A 22,210-nucleotide genomic window follows, 5' to 3' on the forward strand; every position below is an offset into this window, starting at 1 on the left:
GGAGTGCCCCCAAACTATGCCCTTGCTGCTTCAAAGGGAGTGCAACCAGAACAGGTGACTTGCCAATTTCCCAAACATGCGAACAACCACCTACTCAAAGAGCCTCGATCTCCCCAGGATTAAAACACAGTTTATTGGACCTCAACCAGTCCACCACTGCATCCAGGCACCAGTTCTCATAGGTCATGATTTTGATTTTGAGTATCTTCTTCACGATGAGCTACTGTTCTTCCCAGGCTTTAAGATGTGCTAATAAAGTCCTGCTCTGAATTTCAGTGCTTACTGACTTTAGGTTGATTTATTATTATCATTATTTTTTAAATAATTTTATTAAGTACAAATTAAAAAAACATACATATTCACAGCAAAAGAAAATACAAAAGAAAGAGAAAATACATCTAACCAAGGAAAAACAATTAGAGAAAGTTTTGTCTCTTTTCATATTTACAGTTATTTATACCTCTATAAAATGCTGTTTACAATAAAGCAGTGAAATGAAAGATAAGCTATCAGGGGGAAAGAAAAAAAAGAACAAAGAAAGAATAAAGAAGTGAAAGAAAAAGATCATTTTAGGTTGATTTAAAAAATGAACAGGCCTTTTAGTGTGTGAGCTCCAGAATGATGGAATTCCCTTCTCCCATAGTGTTGGATAGCATGCTCTTTTTCTTTTTCTTTTTCTTTTTCTTTTTCCTTCCTTGTTTAAGAAAGGAAAACACATATGTTTAGGCTGTGGGTGTGCAAGCACCCAACAGCTTGACCTGAGAGTGAATCCAGCCTTTCATGTGCTTTGAAAGTTAAGATAGCTGTACCAGCAGGACGATTCTGCCAGCATATTTTCCTACTGGGATTTATGGAGTGGGGATGAAGTAGAAGAATCACTATGATCCCTAGTGGTAAAAGATGTTGCCAGCATCACCACACTAATAGCATCTTCTTCACTTTCCAGAATATTGAATGGGAAGGAGAGATGCCTGCTTGCTTCTCCATCATAAGCTCTAAGACACATTCCCCCCCCCCCCCCGTTGGGAATGGGATGGGATGGGATATAAAGGTCAGTGGAAGCGAAGGGTTGCACAAGTGGAAGTGAAGTAGGGAGCCCACTCAAAATAAACTACACATGTCTTGATTCTGCTCAAAAGAATTACAGCAAGGCTGCTCAAATTAGTTTAGGCACACTTTTGGAAAAACATACCCCTTTTATATTTATGTCTAGCCTTTGTGAGCTTGAGTTGTTAGTGTTAATTATTGTGGATTTCAGCACTGCTATCCTAATAGCTTTTCTGAACTGTTTAGCCACCTTGAGAACCGTTGGTTGAATGGTGGTCTAGAAATAAATAAATGGGTTTCTGGTCTTGTATGAAGACCACTTGTGATCATGGGCAAACTTTGAAAATCTGCATTGAAAAACATTTACTCACAATTCTTCTTTAGTCACAATTTTTTCAGGTGTGCCTGCCATCAGATGCTTGGAAGAAATAGCTCAATGAAAATCAGGGTTTTGCTGCTTGTTGTCAAGGCTTTAGAAAACAATCCATTGCATCTGCTCTCAGGGTGGGGCACTGAACACATTTCATCCAATATCATCTTACTTACATTAATATTTGATTCATAGGCATCCTGTCCACAGAGATTAATTAGCAAGCAGGTCTGAAGTGTGCAAGTGAAAATATGATAATTAGTTTTCTGACAATGCTAACATTTCAACACTTCAGATTGCGTGATGGTTTTGCATTTGAGGAAAGCAAGCAAATCCCTCCCCAAGCAGACTTCTGTTGGTTTGACATATACAGTGGTACCTCGGTTTACCAACTTAATCCATTCTGGAAGTCTGTTCTTAAACCGAAACTGTTCTTAAACCAAGGTGCACTTTCCCTAATGAGGCCTCCCACTGCCAGTGCCCTTCCACCGTTCGGATTCCATTCTTAGACTGAGGTAAAGTTTACAAACTTGGACACTACTTCCGGTTTTGCGGAGTTTGTAAACCGAATTCTTCGTAAACAGGTCTGTTCTTAAACTGAGGTACCACTGTATACATGGAGGCTCAGCCTGGCAGGGACACCTCCTAGGCAAGCCCCATTGAAGAAGAAAAAATGCTCCTCAGTAATTGTGCTCATAGTCAATAATAACTTTCTTAGCTCTAATAATGTTCTTCTTTAAGGCTGCAACCCTGTGCATATCTACATGGGAATAATACCACTGAACATGGTGAGACTTACTTCCAAGTAAACTTGCTTAGGGATCATGTAATATTATAATTCCGTATATTATTTTCTCTCCTTTCTGTACTAATCTCCAGTAAACAGGGAAATCCCTCAGGATATTTTCTGTTTTAAACAAAATATTGCTGGAACTTTAGAATCTAAGTATAAAAATAGCTAGTCTCCCACTTTTAATAGATGCAACTTTTGGAATTGATTGTTCTTGCAACTGAAAAGCCAGTCCAGGGTCCATTAGGTCAATGGTTCAAGTATTACATCATGGACTATTATAATTTCATATATTACATTGTTTCCTTTCTGTGTGACAAAACCACCAATGAACAATTATTAAACCCCTTAGGATATTTTGTTCCTATTTGTTTTACCAATGTTTTAAACACTTTGGAATCCTTATATAAAGATAGCTAATGCATATGTGTTTCTGCACATGCCAATCTATCATAAAGAATGCTTGGAATCATGCCTTGCCTGCCTTTTCAGAACCTGAGTTGGTAACAGAACAACCAGAATCTCTTAAATTCGATCAAAGACCCAAAGAGAAGCATATCGTGGGTCTTAAGAATTCCACCACGTTCTTTGAAAGACAGCTGGTACTAGAACCACTTGTTATTTATTTCCATTAATGAATCACATCCTGTAAATCTCAAAGTGATACACACACAAATGTTCAAATGCAATTCAGATAAATTTGAGATTAAAAAATCTCGCTAAAGGCTTGATGAAAAAGAAGGTACTCAATAGTTGTCAAAAAGGCAATCTAGATGGAACTTATTTGATCTGTAATGGGAGGGAGTTCCAAAGGTACGATTCCTACAGGCTTTCTGAAAAGTTGCTACCTGAAAGAGTGTGGTGTTTAGCTGAACCATTAGAAACAAGATCGTAAAAAGAGGAATATTTAGCTCCCTCTGAGTTATAGCTATTTCCTGATGAGGTTGAGGACAACTGTTCATCTCCTTTAAAATGTTTCTGGCCATAATACAGGATGGCATCATAAATAGATTGAGCAAGCTGCAAAGTAAATTATTTGAGAGTTTGGAACAGGCAACTCTAAAATCCAGTGAATCCCAAATTCTTGAATTTAAACAGATTTAGGGCCGTTGAAGTAAATCAGAATGCATACTAGCATTCCAGGCAAATGGGGTTATGGATTGGGCTGTCAGAAGCTTTGGAAAATATTAGCCATGTACAAAGTAGCATTAGTGATATACACAGCAGCATTTAACTGAATGATCTGGAGCACATTCTAAGTTTTCAGATAGCTAGATGTTTTCAATAAACAGAAATGCTGATTACCTGAGATGGGAGACATAGAGAAGGATGGGCGGCAAAAGCCAAATTCAGATAATGATTAGACATCCAAGATCGAGATTTGCATAAAAGTATAATTTGTAGAAAAGTGAAATATTCATTTGAAGTGAAAGGCATGAGGAATTCTGTTTGTTTGCAAAAATAAAGACAGCTCCAGGAATGTGTATTGTCCATAAAAATGAGTGAATTTGTCAGTTTCAATTGCTCTAAGTTTTTCATTTTTTCTAATCTTAAATTCAGTTCTCCACATTTCACAGTTTGTGATTTTTTAAGAGTTCTCATTTTTTAAAAATGTGTGAATTTCTTTTAATGCACACATTTTATATGCAATTTTACATACACACACACAGCAATTTCACCTGATATAATGCATCTCTGTTATTTTCACCAATGTATGCATTTTTAATGGATATCTTACTCTGGAATATGCATTTTTCACCTATTACTTGGATCAACAGCTGCTTTGCAAAATTTGGAGAAGTGCGGATTTCAAAGGAGAACTGTCTTTCTGTTTACATAATGTTTCAGAAAGTATGAATTAGGCAGTTTGGCCCTTAAATGCAAATTAAATCCCCCATCCCACTTTGATTTCCACTCCTTCATTATAGTCCTTCATTCAAAGATGAGAGTATGAAGCAAAAAGAGAGGGTCACTTTGTAATAATGAAAAGTCACATTAGGATTTTAGCTTCCAGTTTCAACCTTATCTTTTAGCCTGCTTAACCATTGCATTAGACTGCATTTGTTCTTTTGACAATTTCACCGTGACAATATTTCAGAGGAAGTTACCTGGGTAAGCAAGCTCCCATATTTGTATTGAAACAAGCAAGGAGAATACACAGTGTAAGATCTCATTCAGGAGCATTATTCAGATTAGTGACTACATTCCACGCGCCTTGCCTTGCAGCTGTCCAAAGGGTTAGGTGGGCTTAACATGAGTCTGCAGGTTTTGTCTGTGGTCTGGTTTTAATGAACCTTGAAAAAGTTGCCTGAGGTTGGTAGGTCCCCTGACAAATATTAAACAGCTGGAATAAACAAGCTGTTCTACTCGAATGCATAAAACACCCCACATTTTGTTCTGCAAGAAAAATAAAACAAGCAAAGGGGTGATAGACTTTATTCTGACAGGCTTGGCAGCAAATTCAAAGTAGAACTCCTGCCTTTCCAGGGCAGGAAAACTTTCACTCAAAGCTCATCAGCTTCATTTAAATGAATGAATGAATTGAATTGGTACCATTCACCTTTAATTTACCTTGTTCCTAGACAGTTTAATAAAGGCATTAGACTATGGCAAATGGAGTGCAGTTCTGTGTAGGTTGCCTCAGAAGTAAGTCCATTGTGTTTAATGAGGCTTCCTCCTTAGCTAAGTGTGCCTAGACTGGCAGCCTTAGCCTGCAACCCTGAACATTATTAAGAACCCCTGACCATTAGGTCCAGTTGTGGCTGACTCTGGGGTTGCGGCGCTCATCTCGCTTTATTGGCCAAGGGAGCCGGTGTACAGCTTCCAGGTCATGTGGCCAGCATGACTAAGCCGCTTCTGGCGAACCAGAGCAGCGCACGGAAACGCCGTTTGCCTTCCCACTGGAGCGGTACCTATTTATCTACTTGCACTTTGACGTGCTTTCAAACTGCTAGGTTGGCAGGAGCAGGGACCGAGCAATGGAAGCTCACCCCGTCGCAGGGATTTGAACCGCCGACCTTCTGATTGGCAAGTCCTAGGCTCTGTGGTTTAACCCACAGCGCCACCCGCGTCCTGAACATTATTAATAGAGAGTAAATCCCGCTGGGTTCTGTGGGATTCACTTCGGTACAAACATGCCATCTAGTTCAATGTCATCTAGTCCAACCCCCTGCGATGCAGGCATCTCAGCTAAAGCAGCCATGACAGATGACCATCCAACCTCTGCTTAAAAACCTCCAGGGAAGGAGAATCCACAATCTCCTGAGGAAGACCGATCCACTGTCAAACTCTTACTGCCCTTACTGTCGGAAAGTTCTTCATGAGGTTTAGTTGGAATCTCCTTTCTTGTAACTTGAAGCCTCTGGTTCCAGTCCTACCCCCCAGAGCAGGAGAAATCAAGCTTGCTCCAACTTCCATAGGACAGCCCTGCAAATGAGATTTGGTGAGCTTAATGGAAGGCCTTAGAGTTGATTCGGGAACTGTGGGCCACCCGCTTTCTTCTTGTCCAGGCTGTTAAATGCTTGTAGTCAACTGGTTACATCTGGATTCTACCACAGTTCCAAAACTGGGTAAGGAATGTGTATATATCAGGCATCCCCAAACTCAGCCCTCCAGTTGTTTTGGGACTACAACTCCCACCATCCCTTGCTAACAGGACCAGTGGTCAAGGATGATGGGAACTGTAGTTCCAAAACAGCTAGGGGGCTGAGTTTGGGGATGCCTGGTATACATTATATGTGTGTATGTATGTACCTGTTACCTTTATATTGTGCCATTTCTCCAAAGAGCTCAAGGCAGAATACATTCTGCCTTCGCCTTCTCATCTTATTCCCCAAAACAACCCTATAAAGTTGGTCAGGCTGAGGTCCAAGGCCTTTCCAGCCTTCGCATTCTAACCACTATGCCAAACTTGCTGCCACAAAAAGCTTTATGAGAAGGAATGGAAAGAACCATTTCGGAAACAATTGTGTGAATCAGATATGCATGAACATTGTCCCGCACATGTGATGCCAGTGTCTGAGAAGACAAAATGGTGAAGCTGAGGGGGAGATGCAAGTGGAAGCCTTTTTCTCCCCCCCCCCAAAAAAAAACGGTTTCCTTGAGCTTTGGGTCCTCAGTTTGTTCCTATCTGTTCCCTCGATTCCCCCCTATTATCTGCCACAATACAGCCCCCTTCCTGAACACATGCCATCGATCAAGGGTCTTGTTAGCAAGCCCAGCAACTAGTGCGGTGTGCATACTTGTAAATTACCCCAGGAGTTAATTAAGGCCTAGTTTCCCCATCACTGTAGCCTCCACAGCACTTGAGCCCATGTAGTTTGTGAATGTTTTGTATAAGAGTCTCAAACAATTAACACTTGAAGTTATGCCTTTTGCCTTCTTTAGCTCCGCGGCTATGGTTCGGTTCTCCAGTGGATGCCCAGATGCAAACGTTAACAGTTACATTGGATTATGTTACTAGCATCACACCTAGGGGTGAAAGACCCTCATAAATCCTCACTCCTGCAAGCCTGAGATTGATTAAAAGGATCTGTCTTGAAGTGATTTTCAGTTCCTTCCTGAATTTGCTAGCCCCTTTCCAAAATCAAGCCAACGTACCAACAACCGCTTTAATAGGACACCTCGGATAAACGGTACAAGCAGGAGAAGCTGTGCATGAATAATGATCTGCTAAAAGAATATTATTCAAATTCATGCAACTGGGAAGGAAAGATATTCATCAGTAAGAGTTTAAAAAAACTTTGCTTTTATGACCCCTATCACTGCAACATATCTAATGGCATTTTTGCTTGCCAAAGCTGACACTAATTTGTTTGTACCAATTGCAGGTAATGTACAGACCAAGGAAATAAGCATGTATACAGGCAACTCCTGGTTTAGACATGACTGGCTGATATGCTAACACACACACGTGCATGGTGCCAAACCTCAAAGTGACCCCCAAAGTCATTAAAACACCACTAAGTCATCACTGAAAGGGTGGGATGGGGGCAGAACAGAGGTGGGGTGGAACGCTTTTCATGGGCTGTGCCAACAGGCACAGGGTCTAGAATGTAAGGTAATGGGACCCCTGATCATTAGGTCCAGTCGTGACCGACTCTGGGGTTGCAGCACTCATCTCGCTTTATTGACCGAGGGAGCCGGCATACAGCTTCCGGGTCATGTGGCCAGCATGACTAAGCCACTTCTGGCGACCAGAGCAGCACATGGAAACGCCGTTTACCTTCCCGCCGGAGCAGTACCTATTTATCTACTTGCACTTTGATGTGCTTTTGAACTGCTAGGTTGGCAAGAGCAGGGACTGAGCAACAGGAGCTCACCCTGTTGCAGGGATTCGAACCGCTAACCTTCTGATCAGCAAGTCCTAGGCTCTGTGGTTTAACCCACAGCGCTACCCACGTCCCATGGTGGAGAACGTAACCCCTGTGCAAAACAAGGATCGCCTGTATTTGTTGTCATTGGTGCAGCTAGGGCTATTTTAGCCATGCTATGGCCCCTGCCATACCTGTGTGGGACAGGTAAATATTCAACTAGGCCAAAGCAGATTTGCAGGCACTAGGTTGTCAGGGATTGCAAGGTGCCATGCAGCTATTGAGCCCTGAAGATCAGATGATCATCCATGTGGGCAGAAACAGCTCACCTGCCATCATTGTGACAGCAGGTGATTGACAGATGGAGGCTTTATATTAGATGCTTATTTAAGAATGGTTATTTTTAGAAGTGTCCTTTGATTTCATATATTTTAACATACAGAAACTTTGAGTTAGAAGTGAAAACTGCAATCAAGGAAAAAACTGGTACTGACTAAAAGAAATAGCTTCAAAACAGAGAGCCTGGTGAGCAAGACAATTTGAAGGAATTCCATTTTGCTTTTGAGAGGGTTATATATCTCACAGAACATTGATCCACAGGCAAAAGGTCCACGCCTTCCCTCGCATTGCAGTTGATCTCCCACATTTTAATTAATCCTGCAAAATGAAATTGCTCTTTTCTACAGGAATTGGCTGCTGTTCTTCCTTCTTTTTCTAATCTCCCCCTCTTTATGTTCAAAGCCAGGTGTCCAAATAGCATGGCCAAGGAAAGACCTGTGATGAATCAGCTCTGAAAACCGCAAGATGACACATTGCGAGGCCATTTCCCCCCAATAGCTAGCACCCACAATGTCCTGACATTGATTGAACCATTGTAGCTGAGTTCAGGCAGTAGAGCCGCTGGGTTGATAATGATTTCGATGGAGAGCAGAGGCACAAAGACATGTATTTGGATTCAGTTGCCCTCTGAATTCTTGTTGTTGGTTGCTGTTGCTGTTCATCTCCAATTTTTCAAATGAATTGTAAACGTTACCCATTGGATAAATACTGTCCCGCCATAGCGTGTCCAAAGTTTGTGAATCTTGATTAAGAAAGAATTAAGAAAGAATGCTCAAAAGAGGCATAGGCAAACTCAGGCCTCCAGATGTTTTGGGACTACAACTCCCATCATCCCTAACTAACAGGACCAGTGGTCAGGGATGATGGGAGTTGTAGTCCCAAAACATCTGGAAGGCCGAGTTTGCCTATGCCTGCTCCAAAATTACATTGTAATGATGAGTGGTGGAGGCACACACCTGGCAGTGGTGTCACTGCTGCCTAGCAGAATGGGGATGGACAAGTCAAAACAGCATTACCTGTTAGGAAGCAGCCTTACACTATATCAGTTTATTGTCCATCTAGCGTAATATTGTCTTCTCCAACTGGCAGCAGCTCTCCGGGGTCTTAGCAAAGACCTTTCCTATTGCCTCCTACCTGATCCTTTTGAGCTGTAGATGTCTCCTTCATAATCCACCCCTAATTTCCCAGGATCGACCTGAGTTATTCAGCTCTTCTTTCTGCATTCACTTCCAGTGCTTGAACCGCAGACTTAGAATGCAAACCAGCATTGCTCGCCTTTTGAGTCGAGAGGGAGGGGTGCAGTGTGATGGGCACCTGCCGAGCTAAGGATTGGAGATGAATAGAGCCCATATTGATTTGGGTATAATGGAGTGTATAAGAAAAATGGACCAGTTTTGTCTCAGGTATTTTCCTGGGGTATTAAATTGGTGGATTAGTTGCAAACAGCAGTCCTGATAAAGTCTCCTGTCCATATTGATGGTTGGGCCTTTCTATTAAAATGACACATAAATAACCTATTATGTCCCCCACCCTCGGAAATTCAAATGCACCTGTCAACTTGATAAAGTGCTTGCCTGGAGGGAAGCATTGTTTACATTTTCACTCCATTCTTCCAAAAAAAATAAAAATAAATTAAAAATGGGGTAGATTCTAATTATTTTTCCTACTGTAAATTAATGCTGACTATGATGCTTAGCAACTCTCTTTATTGTTATATCTTTGGGAAAGTTACATAATAGAACTGATCCATCACGTATTATGCAACAAGCATTTTATGACAGGCTTCCTTGGGATCTTATTTTGCCACTCTTCATAAATAATCACTTTTGTTTCCTTCTTCTCCAGCAGCTGGAGGAGACTCTGTTGGCTGGTGGCTCAGAATGGGTTTTGTTTGCAGTGGGAAATGGAATTCACAGACATTTACCAGCCAGTGATCTTTTGCTGTCTTGTATAGAGTCATTACTGAAAGTGCACTCCACTAATAAAGGGCATTGCTCTAACAGGCAGTTGGTTAGAATAATGCTAGAACAGTTATGTGTGTGTGTTTCCCTGCAAATCAAGCATATTGAATACAGAGATAACATTTTCTCCCCTCCAGCGTATATTGGAGATAGCAGTTGCAAAGTGGATAAAGCAGTTTAGACTCAGAAAGCACAAACAGACTCACCTCATTCACAAAACCTAAAGGTACTCTTGCGGCAAATTTTGCTGTCTGTATTAGCACAAAGGGGCATATTACTTAGCAGGCTAAAAGGAAGTCAGGGTCTTCACAAAAGGATATTCCGTACCCTCCAACATTTCTCCAATGAAAATAGGGATTTCCTATATTATTATTATTATTATTATTATTATTATTAATTATTATTATTATTTAATTAATTAATTACCCTACCCATCTGACTAGGTTGCCCCAGCCACTCTGGGGGGCTTCCAACACATATAAAAACATAATTAAACATTAAACATTTTTTAAAACATTTCTCTACACAGGGCTGCTTTCAGATGTCTTCTAAAAGTTGCATAGTTACTTATCTCCTTGGCTTGGAGTCGCATCCATACTCTCCAGCATGAAAATAGGGACATCCTACCATACCCTCCATTTCCCCCCCGATGAAAATAGGGATGTCCTAAGGAAAAGTGAGACATTCCAAGATCAAATCAGAAACTGAGACAGCTTCTGTAATTCAGGGACCGTCCCTGCAAAATAAGGACACTTGGAGGGTCTAATATTCCTGGTTTATGGATAAGGACACTTGGAGGGTCTAATATTCCTGGTTTCCAATGCAGGAATCATGGTTTCTTAATAGCCTGAAAATCTTACTACTTGGTTTTTTAGAATGTGGCATTGATCAAAGCTGGTAGGGCAGGGAAATATTTGGGCTCAGTGTGAATTTGGACACAGGTCAAGTCCTGCCTAAAATTTTTTTTTTTTAGAGTTCTTTGAGAGTGTATGGATAAGGGTGAGCCCATCAACATGGTGTACTTAGACTTTCAGAAAGGTTTTGAGACAATCTCCCACCCAATATTTGTGAGTAACCTTAGCAGTCACTGGATAAGGGGAGAGGGTAAGTGGTAAAAGAATGAGAAACAGTGTAGGAATAAAAGGACAGTTCTAACAGCGCAGTGGTTTAAGAAGTGGGATTCCTCAAGGATCACTTTTAGAAATCGTACTTTTTAACTTGTTCATAAATAACCTGGTGTTGGGGTGGAGGGGTGAGCAATGAAGTGGGATGTAGGAAAATTCAGGACAGACAAAAGGAAATGTTTCTTCACACAGCACATAGTTAAAGAACGGAACTGAGTACACAGATTGCAAAAGCTCATTTGCCCTGCATCACGCACCACCCACATTTCATAATTTTAGGCCCTCATTAGTGACGTTGTACTTCTGATCCTTGGGAATGTGACTGAAACTTTTAAAGTTACGAATAAATAAATATTATCAAATAAGCACACATTTTTATTTGCCTATGGCTAAACTTGAGAGCTTGGAACCTGCAGAGAAATTTCCTGCAGAAAAATTGTGCCGTTTCTCAGATATATGTGTGCTGTTTGCGTGAGTACCTATCTGTAGTGAGTGGAAGGGATTCAAACACTGAACTCTTGCTTGGGTTTGATAAAGGTATCTGGCAATACACGATTTATTTATTTCACACAGGGAAATGTTTTCCCTGCCCTTCAGATAAGTTCCCAAGGTGACTAAGCCAAGCGAATCCAGAATATGTCGCATCAGGAAGCTCATTTGCTCAAAGCCACCATGCTCTGCTTTTTATGCTTCACTTCCAGTTCTTGAATGTTTTTCAGAAGCCAAACATCCAACGCAGTTTCCGCTTGAGTGCGGGAAGCTCCTGCAGCCAATCAGAAGCTGCGCCTTGGTTTTCGAGCAGTTTTGGGAGTCGAACGGACTCCTGGAATGGATTAAATTCGAGAACCAAGATTCCACTGTAAGTGGATCTTGGCTTTGAGACCAAGTGAAGCAACAATGGAGAAGGGGCGTGTGGCCAGAGAACACTATTCTGCCACCATTTGGTAGCTTTCCCTTGTTTTAAACCTTGATCGAACACCTTGGTTTAAAAGGTCATATGGTGCGTGTGGAAATTTCAGGTGGTCTGGAAAGAATCTAGTAAACTAGGACAAAGAGCACTTGAAGGCTTCCCACCAAAACTCTCTCTTGGAATGGACAAGGGAACCCACTTTCTACTCTGCCATAGGAGCTTCTGAAACTGCTAAATGCTCTCCTGTATTTAGCATGCATGGAAATGAAATCTCCCAATCTTTTATGTACAGTGGTACCTCAGGTTAAGTACTTAATTCGTTCTGGAGGGCCGTTCTTAACCTGAAACTGTTCTTAACCTGAAGCACCACTTTAGCTAATGAGGCCTCCTGCTGCTGCCGCACTGCCAGAGCACGATTTCTGTTCTCATCCTGAAGCAAAGTTCTTAACCCAAGGTAATATTTCTGGGTTAGCGGAGTCTATAACCTGAAGCGTATGCAATCTGAGGTACCACTGTATTCCCTAAATGACTGCCCCCCCCCATCATGAAGGAAACAATGACAACCAAAATGTTGTTGGTGTGGGAAAATGCATCACATTTGGGAGCTGAAATTTAAATCCATGTGAGGCTTGCTAAAGAATGTGGGCAGGTTGACATTTACGATCCTTTCTCTCACCTCTTCCCTCACAAATTGGCACAGAGCTGAGAAGAGAAGATTTGCACTAGAAAGCCCCATTCGAGTGTTATCTTGGTGTTCATTCCTTGTAATATTTTGCAATTATAACAACTTAAATCAACTGCAAGTGCATTCACATCAGGCTTAATTTCAGGCTGAACTGCTGCAGAGCAATTAAGCATCATGCTTCTGTTTTAATTAAACAACCCTGTGAAATATTCAGCGTTTTGAACCTGTTCTGGCCTGCCTCTTATCACCGAATTATTGCCCTTAATTTGTTTTTCTGCTGAAAGATGGATTTCACTTTAGGATTACGGGATGCTGTACTGTCATTTTGTGGTCTCTTGTCAGCTCTTGTGAATCTAGATCATAGCTGTCTTCAGTGCCTCTGACATGTCCTATATGCACTGTCTCTTGACTAGTCTGTCTCAGCAGATTTATGAAGCCACATTTGGCCTATGAGGAGATGAATGGACGTTTTTGATTAACTTCACGACAGAGATTTCAGATGACAGCAGAGTCTTCTGCTTGGCACTTACTTCAAGTTATTCAGGGCACATTAGAGATAAAGCATTCTACTCCTTAACAGATATGCATTCTGAATTATTCAATACTGAATGGACATATCAGTTTAAAGATATTCCGAAAGACACATTTCTCAGTTTACAGTGGATTTCATACTCCTGTTTAGAAAAGGAAGGTTGTTTGAAATGAATAGTTGTGCCCTTTCTGGGAAATAAATATTTTCTTCTTCTTCCTACCTATTCTGCATTCTGCAGCCGCAAGGATATTCACAATGTAAGCCTATGCAGTTCTGCAAAGTAAATCCTATTGAGTTCAATGGGGCTTGCTCTTATGCAGGAATGTGTGGGATCTCAACCTATGGGCTACACAGTTAAAGCAGTACCATACTACTTAAAACAATCATGGCTTCTCCCAAAGAATCAATCCGCTTCTGGTGAGGGAACTGGTGAGGAAATGTGGCCTGAGGAGAGGAAGCATTGTTGGGAAGGGGGTGTGACTTGGGGAGAGTCACATGTGACAGATAGATAGGCCATAGGGTCTTGTATTTGGCCCTCATGCCTGAGGCTCCCTACCCCTCCTCTAGGCAAACTACTCTTACCCTTCCATCTCCAATATAGGGATAATACCTGTCAGGGGTTCAGGGACAGAGGCACAGGGTAGGCAGGAGATGGAGAGCGATGGGGATGAATCCCAGGACAGCGAGGAAGAGGATGACAATGACTCAAGAGATTCCATGAGTCTTTCCAGCGAATCAGAGGATTCCCAGAAGGGGGCGCCGGTGGTCAAGGCCAGGGGAGCCCCAGGGGGGACGTGTCAGGAGCAGGGGGCCAGCGGGGGATCCCAAAGTGGCAGCTGGGCGTCAGGACCAGCCTCCCCGCCAGAGTGCAGCGAAGGGGGTGGAGGTTTCAGTGTATCAGGGGAAGCAGCTCCGGCAGCAGAGAAGGGAGGGAGGTCGGAGCAAGCCACCCTCCCGGAAGGGGAGGGGAGTAGTGAAGGGAGTAGTGTATCTGTTAAAAGGAAGGTTAGAGGTTGGGCGCGCGCGCCAAGTTCAAATGTAGAGGCGCGCGGAAGTACAGGGAGCCCGGAGGAGGGGCCAGGTCCCAAAGCCCGCAGGAGGGGGCAAGAGCAGTCTGGGGATTCCGCGTCAGAGGAATCCAGGAGGGGCGAAACCCCAGCGGGCAGGAAGACCCTGCGGAAAAGGAAAGAGAGAAAGAGGTGGAGCAGCGCAAGCCTCTTAAACTGGTGCAGGGGAGGGACGGATTCAGAGGGGACTTCAGCGGTCTAAGCGTAACAGACGTAGGGCTGCGCGCCTCGGATCTGAAGCAAACAATGAACTGCAATAAACACTTTTGTATATAAGAAGAGATAGGCGTTGGTCTTTTGTGAGCTGAGACTTGAGGCAGCCCTGACAATACCGTATTGGCCCAAATAGAAGCTGCACCTGAATATAAGCCACACCTTTAAAATTGGAGGGGGAAAGAGAAAAAAAGAAAAAAATACCCGAATATAAGCCACTCCAATTCTTACTGCTCCTGGCTGCATACTGGGGGGGGGGGGGGAGCCGCGCTGTGTTGCTGGGGGCCTTTCCCCTTCCTTGCTCTCTCCCTTCCCAGCCTTGGGGGAGAGGATGGGGGAACTACACACGGGGCTGCCACTGCTTTGCCATGCTCCTGTTGCTGTTTGCCCCATGCTCCTGGTAGCATACCGTAAGGTCGCGAATATAAGCCACACTTTAACTTTTCATGGTTGGAATGTGGGGAAAAAGTGAGACTTATATTCAGGCCAATATGGCAATACTAGGTTGCTTCCGAGGGTTGTTGTAAAGAGAGCAACAACAGAATGCTCAGTAATATCATTAAATATAACTGAGTGTGCAAAATGGATATCCCAAAATGCACTTCAAGTGAAATGTATATTTAGAAACCGGAGCTTCAAGGTTATATTTTTAACCACAATTTCCAGGAATCTGAAACATTATCACTAACAGATTTGTATGCATCATGTCTTCAAAATCCAGCTATCAGAGCAAAGTGGGCAATTTTCGTTCTTATGCTTGGTACTTTGAGAAATAAAGTTTGGCAGCCTTAGAAACTGAGATCCTGCAAGTTTTCTGATTACTCATATGCAAAGCTGATTATGAGATTTACAGCTTTGCTAAAATTATCACATTTCAATTCCCTGCTGTAATGTATTTCAGCATTAAAACACAGCTAGGCAACTTGTATTAACTTCAAAAATAAAGAAATAAAGAAATAAATAAGATGCCTGACTCCAGTCAATCTATAATGTTTGCTAATGTCGTATATCACATTTATTTATTTGCCTTGACAGGCATGTATACTTTGCAATTTCAAGTATAATGAATATGATTAATTTTGCCTGTGGAATATCTTTTGTAGGATGAATCTTATTGATCCCAAGTTTCTTTTAAAAATTAAGTTAATTTGAATAAGGTAAAGTAGCTGAATAGGGACCAAGCTCATGGCAGAAATGAAATAACCATATGATCTCTCCTTCACTAGGTCATTGTCTGTGATTATATCTGGAAAGACCATGCCAATAAATCTGATGTCTCCAGTACTGGCCTCCAGCTCCCAAATGAAATCTTGAAATCTATCGGAAGCTCAGGAGCGGTCACTGTTCATGTATCTATATACACAGTTCATCTTGGGGGCTTCCAAGAACTGTACAGGCACTTCCTTAGACTGCCTAGTGGTGCTATTGTAGAGGTAAGTCCCAACATTCTGGTTTTTAATGTGATGTAATTGTTACAGCCAAATGACCATAGGCCACTGTACAGTGTATTCAGGATCATTCTATACTGGTCACTTGATAGCATTCTACACAAATCAGTCTCCGTAGTAAATAATTCATATACCGCCCTATACCCGGAGCTCTGAGGGCGGTTCACAGAATAAAATCAAGATATAAAACCAGAAAAAAACATATTAAAAATAAATGTTAGGGCACCTTTTGGAGCAGATCTGGGAGAAAGAGAATTGTTGCTGTGTTAGGAGAAATATGGTCATCTTCTGATTGATGTCGCTCATTGTGTGTTTGTGCTCCTACCACACATATAGTAAGAAAGTTGTCTATTCATTATTATTTTCTATTTATCGTCTGCGTGAACAATTTCAGTTTGGGATTAGGATGGAGCAATGTGTTCCGTGGGGAAATGTGTTCTTTTGAGGGGGCATCTGAATTCTGGGAGAAAGAGGGAGGGAAGAGGTGAGGAATATATAGTGGTGTGTGCTTGAGAAAAGGGGGGAGGGATGAGGGAGGAAGCTGCATGCATGTGCTGGAAAGAAGTTGCAAACCCAGTTTCCCATGGATAGGCAGTGGCCTTCTGGGGTTTTAGCCTCTCTCAGCATTGAAGCAAGCACTTTCTGCATGCAAAATTGCCACCTCCCTAAAAACAAGTCATTGTTTCATTCATAGTTCTTCCTTTTTAAATTGTCCTTTGAGTTTTAGCATTTTAAATGCATTCAGAAGCCATGCACAGAGCATTTAATACTGGTGATACATTGTGATAACACAAATATGGCGATTTTTGTTTTGTTATTATCTTGGCTTCTGCTGCCTTCAGTTGATTTCTTATTAAGAGGGCAACGATAAGCCACTTTTAACTCAAGACGAAATCAGTTTCTTATTAAAGGGTAAGTAAAGCTTAATGTTGCACAGAAACTTTTTTCTTTCTTTTTTTGGGACAGCCTGCTTTTTATCTGGTTTTTAAAAAAGCAAAACAAAACCACCCTTAAGATTGAATCACTCTAAACACAGAGAAGATGAAAGGGAGATCTTCCCTACCTTCCACAATTGCTTGAAATGAAGCAAGCGGTAATAAGATCAGACAGTCTGGGTAACTAGCCTATTACTTCATGAAGCCGTTTACATCCATCCATATGCTGCACATGATGCTTAAGCTCTTGTGTCTGCCTTGGAAAGTGAATAAAATCATCTAGGCTTATTTGGAATGCAAGATCAGATACGGTATGCTGAGTGACACTTAAAAAGAATGAAGCGGTAACTGTAGCTTATTTTCCGAAACAATCTTGACACTAATGCTAAATTATAGCTTGGAATCATCTAGCATTTTTACCTTTATGAGGAAAGGCTTTTTACATATTTAACATAATTCTAGGGAAAATATACTGGCATTATGTATAAAGATATGTATACTGTAACCAAAGGGCATGTATATTCCCCAGTAGAACACTTTCCGCAATGTTATTGCCATTTGGTGTCATTTCCTAACAAATATAAAATACGATCAGTAAACAAACTAGACTTTAGATTTAAGCTGACAGCTGTTCCTTCAGAAGCAATATTCAGATATTTAATCTAAGGAACACCGAATGTGTTGTGGCTGTTTGAGAAAACTGTACTTTTATAAAAATGAAGGGCTGCACAGTTTGGCGCATTGTTCTTGGAACTGGTAAGGACATATCAAACAGCTCTCAAATCGCTTACACATTTGTGGCTGGTGAGTGCTTCCTGGGGAAATAAACAGATTACCTAATGCTTTATTTTGAAAGCAATTCACTGTATTTAGATTTGAACTCTTACTCCGAGTACCACGAATGAGATAACCCATGAACAAGGCCATTGATTATACTGAAATGTTGTACGTAGTGAAAGCAAGCCCAAATGTGTTGGTGGTTACGTTTGCTCACATGCAGTGGAGCCCCAAGTTAAATGCTTTCTGCACCAGAAGACTGCACATTCATGGGAGGGAGGGAGGACTTCTACTGCAATCCAAATCAGAGAACATCAGGGATGATTCGACAGCCTAATGCAGGAGCTAATTGACCCTTACTTGGATCAATTCATTGACATATGAATGGCTGAAATCTTCACAGAGAGGATACCCTGAACAATTTCAAGGCATAAATGCAAATGATATGTAAGTCTGTAAGTCATAAATGAAGAGCTGTGGACCCAGTAAAGAAAAGGTGAGGCATCACCTTCTGATGAAAGTCAGATGACATTGAAGATGGCCACAAGTATGCACTAGCTGTGATATTCAGGGATGGCCACACATCTGTATTTTGGGGCTTGTAGCATTTCTGATCAAGATGGATGACCCTTGCTCCGAAAAGCATGGTCAAAATTAAATTAAAGCGTTCAAGAAAGCTTAGATACATGGTGTCACTTTCAGTAGACGCTAGTCTGCAGTATTTTTTTTTAATGCCTGAATCACCAAGGTGCCACGAACTGCTTCAGGGGTCCCTGCTTCAACTCACGCAGCCATATACAGAGGGAGTGTGTGTTCACTTTACCTCAGACAAGACAAAATCCTTCTGATGCACTCTACTTCTGCTCGGCATTCAGGATTCACTCCAACCAAATGCACACACCTAATTTAAATCAGCTCCAAATCTCTGGGACTAGAGATCTATGAAGGGACTAGGCCTCTCCAATAGACTATTATTCACATCCCAATCATCCACTGACATTGTTGTGGTTAAACCAGGGCTGACTTATAATGATGAATTATGAAGTCTCTCATTCACAGTGATGCAGAGAGCAGAAAGGTGAGACACATACACCTTTTAGCAAGGAAGTTGTAGTATTTGTTTTAAAAATTCAGATGATGTCTCACGTAGGGTTTCACCTCCCTGTCTCCTCCCTGGTACTGTGGGAAAGGGTTTGATATGTAGAAACAACTGGACTAAAGACATGTCTGCATGGCAATTTTGAAGACAGGTGGGATGCTCATCTAATAGTAATCCAAATCGCTGAAGCCTCTTTTGGCTTAAACTATACTGTGCTTCATGGGCACTACCTAGGGAAGACTGGGGGGGGCAAGGACCCCCCCCCCCAAAAAAAAAATTCAAGGAGTTGGATGGGCCCCCTCAAAATTCTGTGGCGGCCATGCACACACAGAACATGGTGGTACTCAATTCACATGCGTATGCCGCAGGGCTTGCACACAACACATGCTGACTTCACACGGTCCCGGCACCCTTGATTGTGGAGGCAAGGTGGCATGCTTGCTGTTGTTTCTAGCTGTTTGGAACAGTTCCTAGCTGTCAAATAAGAAAGCAAACCTTTTAAAAAGTTAGTCCTTGGTACCTTCTTATGAGGTGGCATAAGGGCTGCCTTTTAAAAATGTATGCCTTCTTGCTTCAGGCCTGGCTGCTATCAGACAACCTGGCCACCACCACAACCAGCAAACAAGTGTTCAACGTGACCCCAAAATTGATGGGGCGGAGTCATGTGTCGTCCCTCCCAGAGAGGTTGTTGGAGGAAAACAAAACAGGCTGCCCACTTGGTTTTGGTGACACAATGTGTTGTGACATCTGTTCATTTGGAACAACTTGAAATGTAGCTGATTCTTGTACACTTTGTGCATTTTCCAACATGTGTGCATGCAAGTTAACATATGCAAAAGTAACTGCTACATTTATTTTTCTACTTAAAACTTCTGCTCTAATGTTTATATTTGGGAAATACAAAATGGATGCACTTCTGAAGCGATTTCATTCCATTTGATAAATGGCTCCTGAGTGAGGAGGAGCCTCGACTTGCTATGTCTGTTCCAGAAAGCAAACATAAATTGTGATAGTAAAAATCAATGTGCCAGGTTATTTAATTCCAAATGGGCCTTTTGCGGATGAGGAGAAAACTTTGCTTAGACTTTGTGGTTCATTCCAAGTTTGCTCCAGCATATTTCCACAATCCACATTCTTAATGTTTAAATGCTTCAAATATTTATTTAGCATATCTTATTGCTGATTCAAGTTTGTTTTTGTTTTTTTTAGAAAAAGCAAAAAAAAAAGTCAAAGATAATTACCAAGGCAATATTAGCTCAGCTTACCTAAACAAAAATATAACCTTTTCAAAAAGTACCTTGCAGCTACATAGATTGACAAAAACACATCAATTATAATTTTTACTCACTTTTATAATTACACTATGAAGTGAACTTTTGGGCGAAGTTGATTAATTAAAAGGTTACTGCCATTGAGTCACTTTCAGAAGCAATGACTTGGCCTTTAATTAATTCAGTATTGAGACTATGTATATGTTTGTTTATATTTGTATACATGCTACAGTTTATTATATCCAAATTTGTTAACAGCTTATAAAATGTGAAGTGATTACTATTATTATAGTTCTTAGCATTTAACATGTGAGTTATATATAATTATTAAGTTAATTAAATTAAATATAATTAGTAAGTAATATATAATTATGAATTTTGAAGATCAGTCTCTGCATGAATAATTTTTTTGACACCAATTGATTTCAATGCAGCATTAAGTACAAGCTTATTCTCATTTAATTTTTTTAAAGAGATGTGGTAGAGTTTGTGAATTTGCTGAATCTATTAAGAGATCTAGCCCATGTCACCAACTCCAACACAGTTTGTTCATTTCTTCCATCAGAATGGTGCATTCACCTTAATTGCTCATTGTCTTATATGTCCAGTCTCTACACCTGTTTGACCATCCATGAAAGATCACTCCCGTTTGCTTATCTTTATATAGGTAATGAGGACACCAATTGTGTTTGTCTTGACATACCCCATCAGTCACTCTCCAGCAAAGCCTGTAGCCCTAAATGATCCTTGATGTAGATTCTAGGTGATCCTAGATGCAGCATGACAATGGGTCACGACAATATTATTCTATATTTGAATCACTCATCTGCAATATTTTTCCTACATCCAGTGTATTCCCAAAGCCAGTAGCTTCCCCCCTTTATTTCGTATACTTTTCTTACTCACTTCCCAACAGTATCCTACAGAAAGAAAATAGCTGAGCATGAGAAATGCAGTTCTATTCTACTATATTTATTTCTTAGAGCTGAAGCAAAACCTAGGTGGATTCACCTTTCATGTGGAATTAAGTCTTCATTTGCCACTGTACATGTTATTAGTGACTCTCTCTGTACGCACACTCCCTCTATAGTGTTTTGGCAGGGCTGTTAAAAAAATTGCTACAAAACACAGGAGCGGAATTCAACCATGAAACCCAAATTGTACATTAGAAGGGAATCTGGGTTATTGCCATGACAGTACCAAATTTCACACACAAAAGAGCTGCTAATCTGTAATTTAAACAAATAAATAAACTGTGCCCAGAGTCTGCTTACTTTTGTTTCTTTTGACTTGATATCGCACTGGACTGTGCCACAACCAATGAGCCTGCACACTGTATTTTTCAGGCATTTGGTGACATTAGTGGAATAAATTTCATACGCAATGAAGGGGGTGCATTCGTTCCGGAGCACATAAGTGAAACAGATAATGCACTGGGAATTTCTTCTGAGAACAAGCTAAGGGAAAGAAGAAAAGAATACAGGTATTACTTTCAGTGACTGCCGCTCTCTTGTAAACATGGAACAGAGTGCATCAAAAGCGATAGCGCTGAGCAAAAGCCCTCTGTAAGAAAAGTCCTCCTCCTGTTTTGACAAACTATCTGGTTTATGAACAAAAGCATCTACAGCCCTGTCATTCATGGTGGCCACAGTGGAAGGGGAGGAGGGCCGGATGATGGGTCCAATCCAGACCTGATGACTTTGAGGTTGGCTTAGCATCCAGTGGTGGCTTTAAGTCCATGGCCAGGGAACATATGTGAAATTTGTAAACACCATGACCAAGGCTGGATTATGTGGAATATACTGTATTCTGCAGAACACAGGAAGTTGCCTTATATAGAGTCAGACCAGTGGTCCTTCTAACTCGGTATCTAGCAGGGCTCTCCAGGTTCCAGACAGGTCTTTCTTGGAGATACAATGGATCAAACTTGGGGCTGCAAAACAAGTATTCTACCACTGGCTATGACCCTCCTAGAGTAAGACTCCAGCTAAACTGACCTCCTGCACTAGCTGTGATATATGAGAGCACCTCCATTGCAAAACATGTCAATTCAGCTACCTGTGATTTATAGCATTCTCCAAAGATGGAGCCTACAGTCTCTTCATTTTTTAAGGATCTACAACAGATATGTGAGGGTCTGAGATAAATGAGATAAATGGAATTGTAATACAGAGTTGGAACTTTATTCACAGTACTACACAGGGACCTTGTAGCTCCTCTAGTACAACACCCTAATCAATGTAGAATCTTACAGCGGTCCATGGCATATAGATGTCCATCTTAGGGATAAGGAAGCAATTCAGTTCAGCTCACATTTTATAGTGAATTTA

General features: G+C 41.3%; 1 protein-coding gene across 1 annotated transcript in view; it reads left to right on the forward strand.

The window, feature by feature from the left end:
* The window catches only part of LOC308481833 (uncharacterized protein), a gene marked incomplete at its 5' end in the record, with an annotated part of 142,920 nt that overhangs the window by 118,259 nt on the left and 2,451 nt on the right, over positions 1-22,210 (forward strand). The window contains 2 exons of the mRNA XM_081014538.1: positions 15,577-15,783; positions 21,227-21,363. Of these exons, the coding sequence (XP_080870664.1) occupies positions 15,577-15,783; positions 21,227-21,363 (344 nt within the window). The remainder of the gene's footprint in view (positions 1-15,576; positions 15,784-21,226; positions 21,364-22,210) is intronic.

This window comes from Podarcis pityusensis (genome assembly GCF_964106645.2).
Source record: "Podarcis pityusensis genome assembly, chromosome: 7".
NCBI classification, from domain to species: Eukaryota; Metazoa; Chordata; class Lepidosauria; order Squamata; family Lacertidae; genus Podarcis; species Podarcis pityusensis.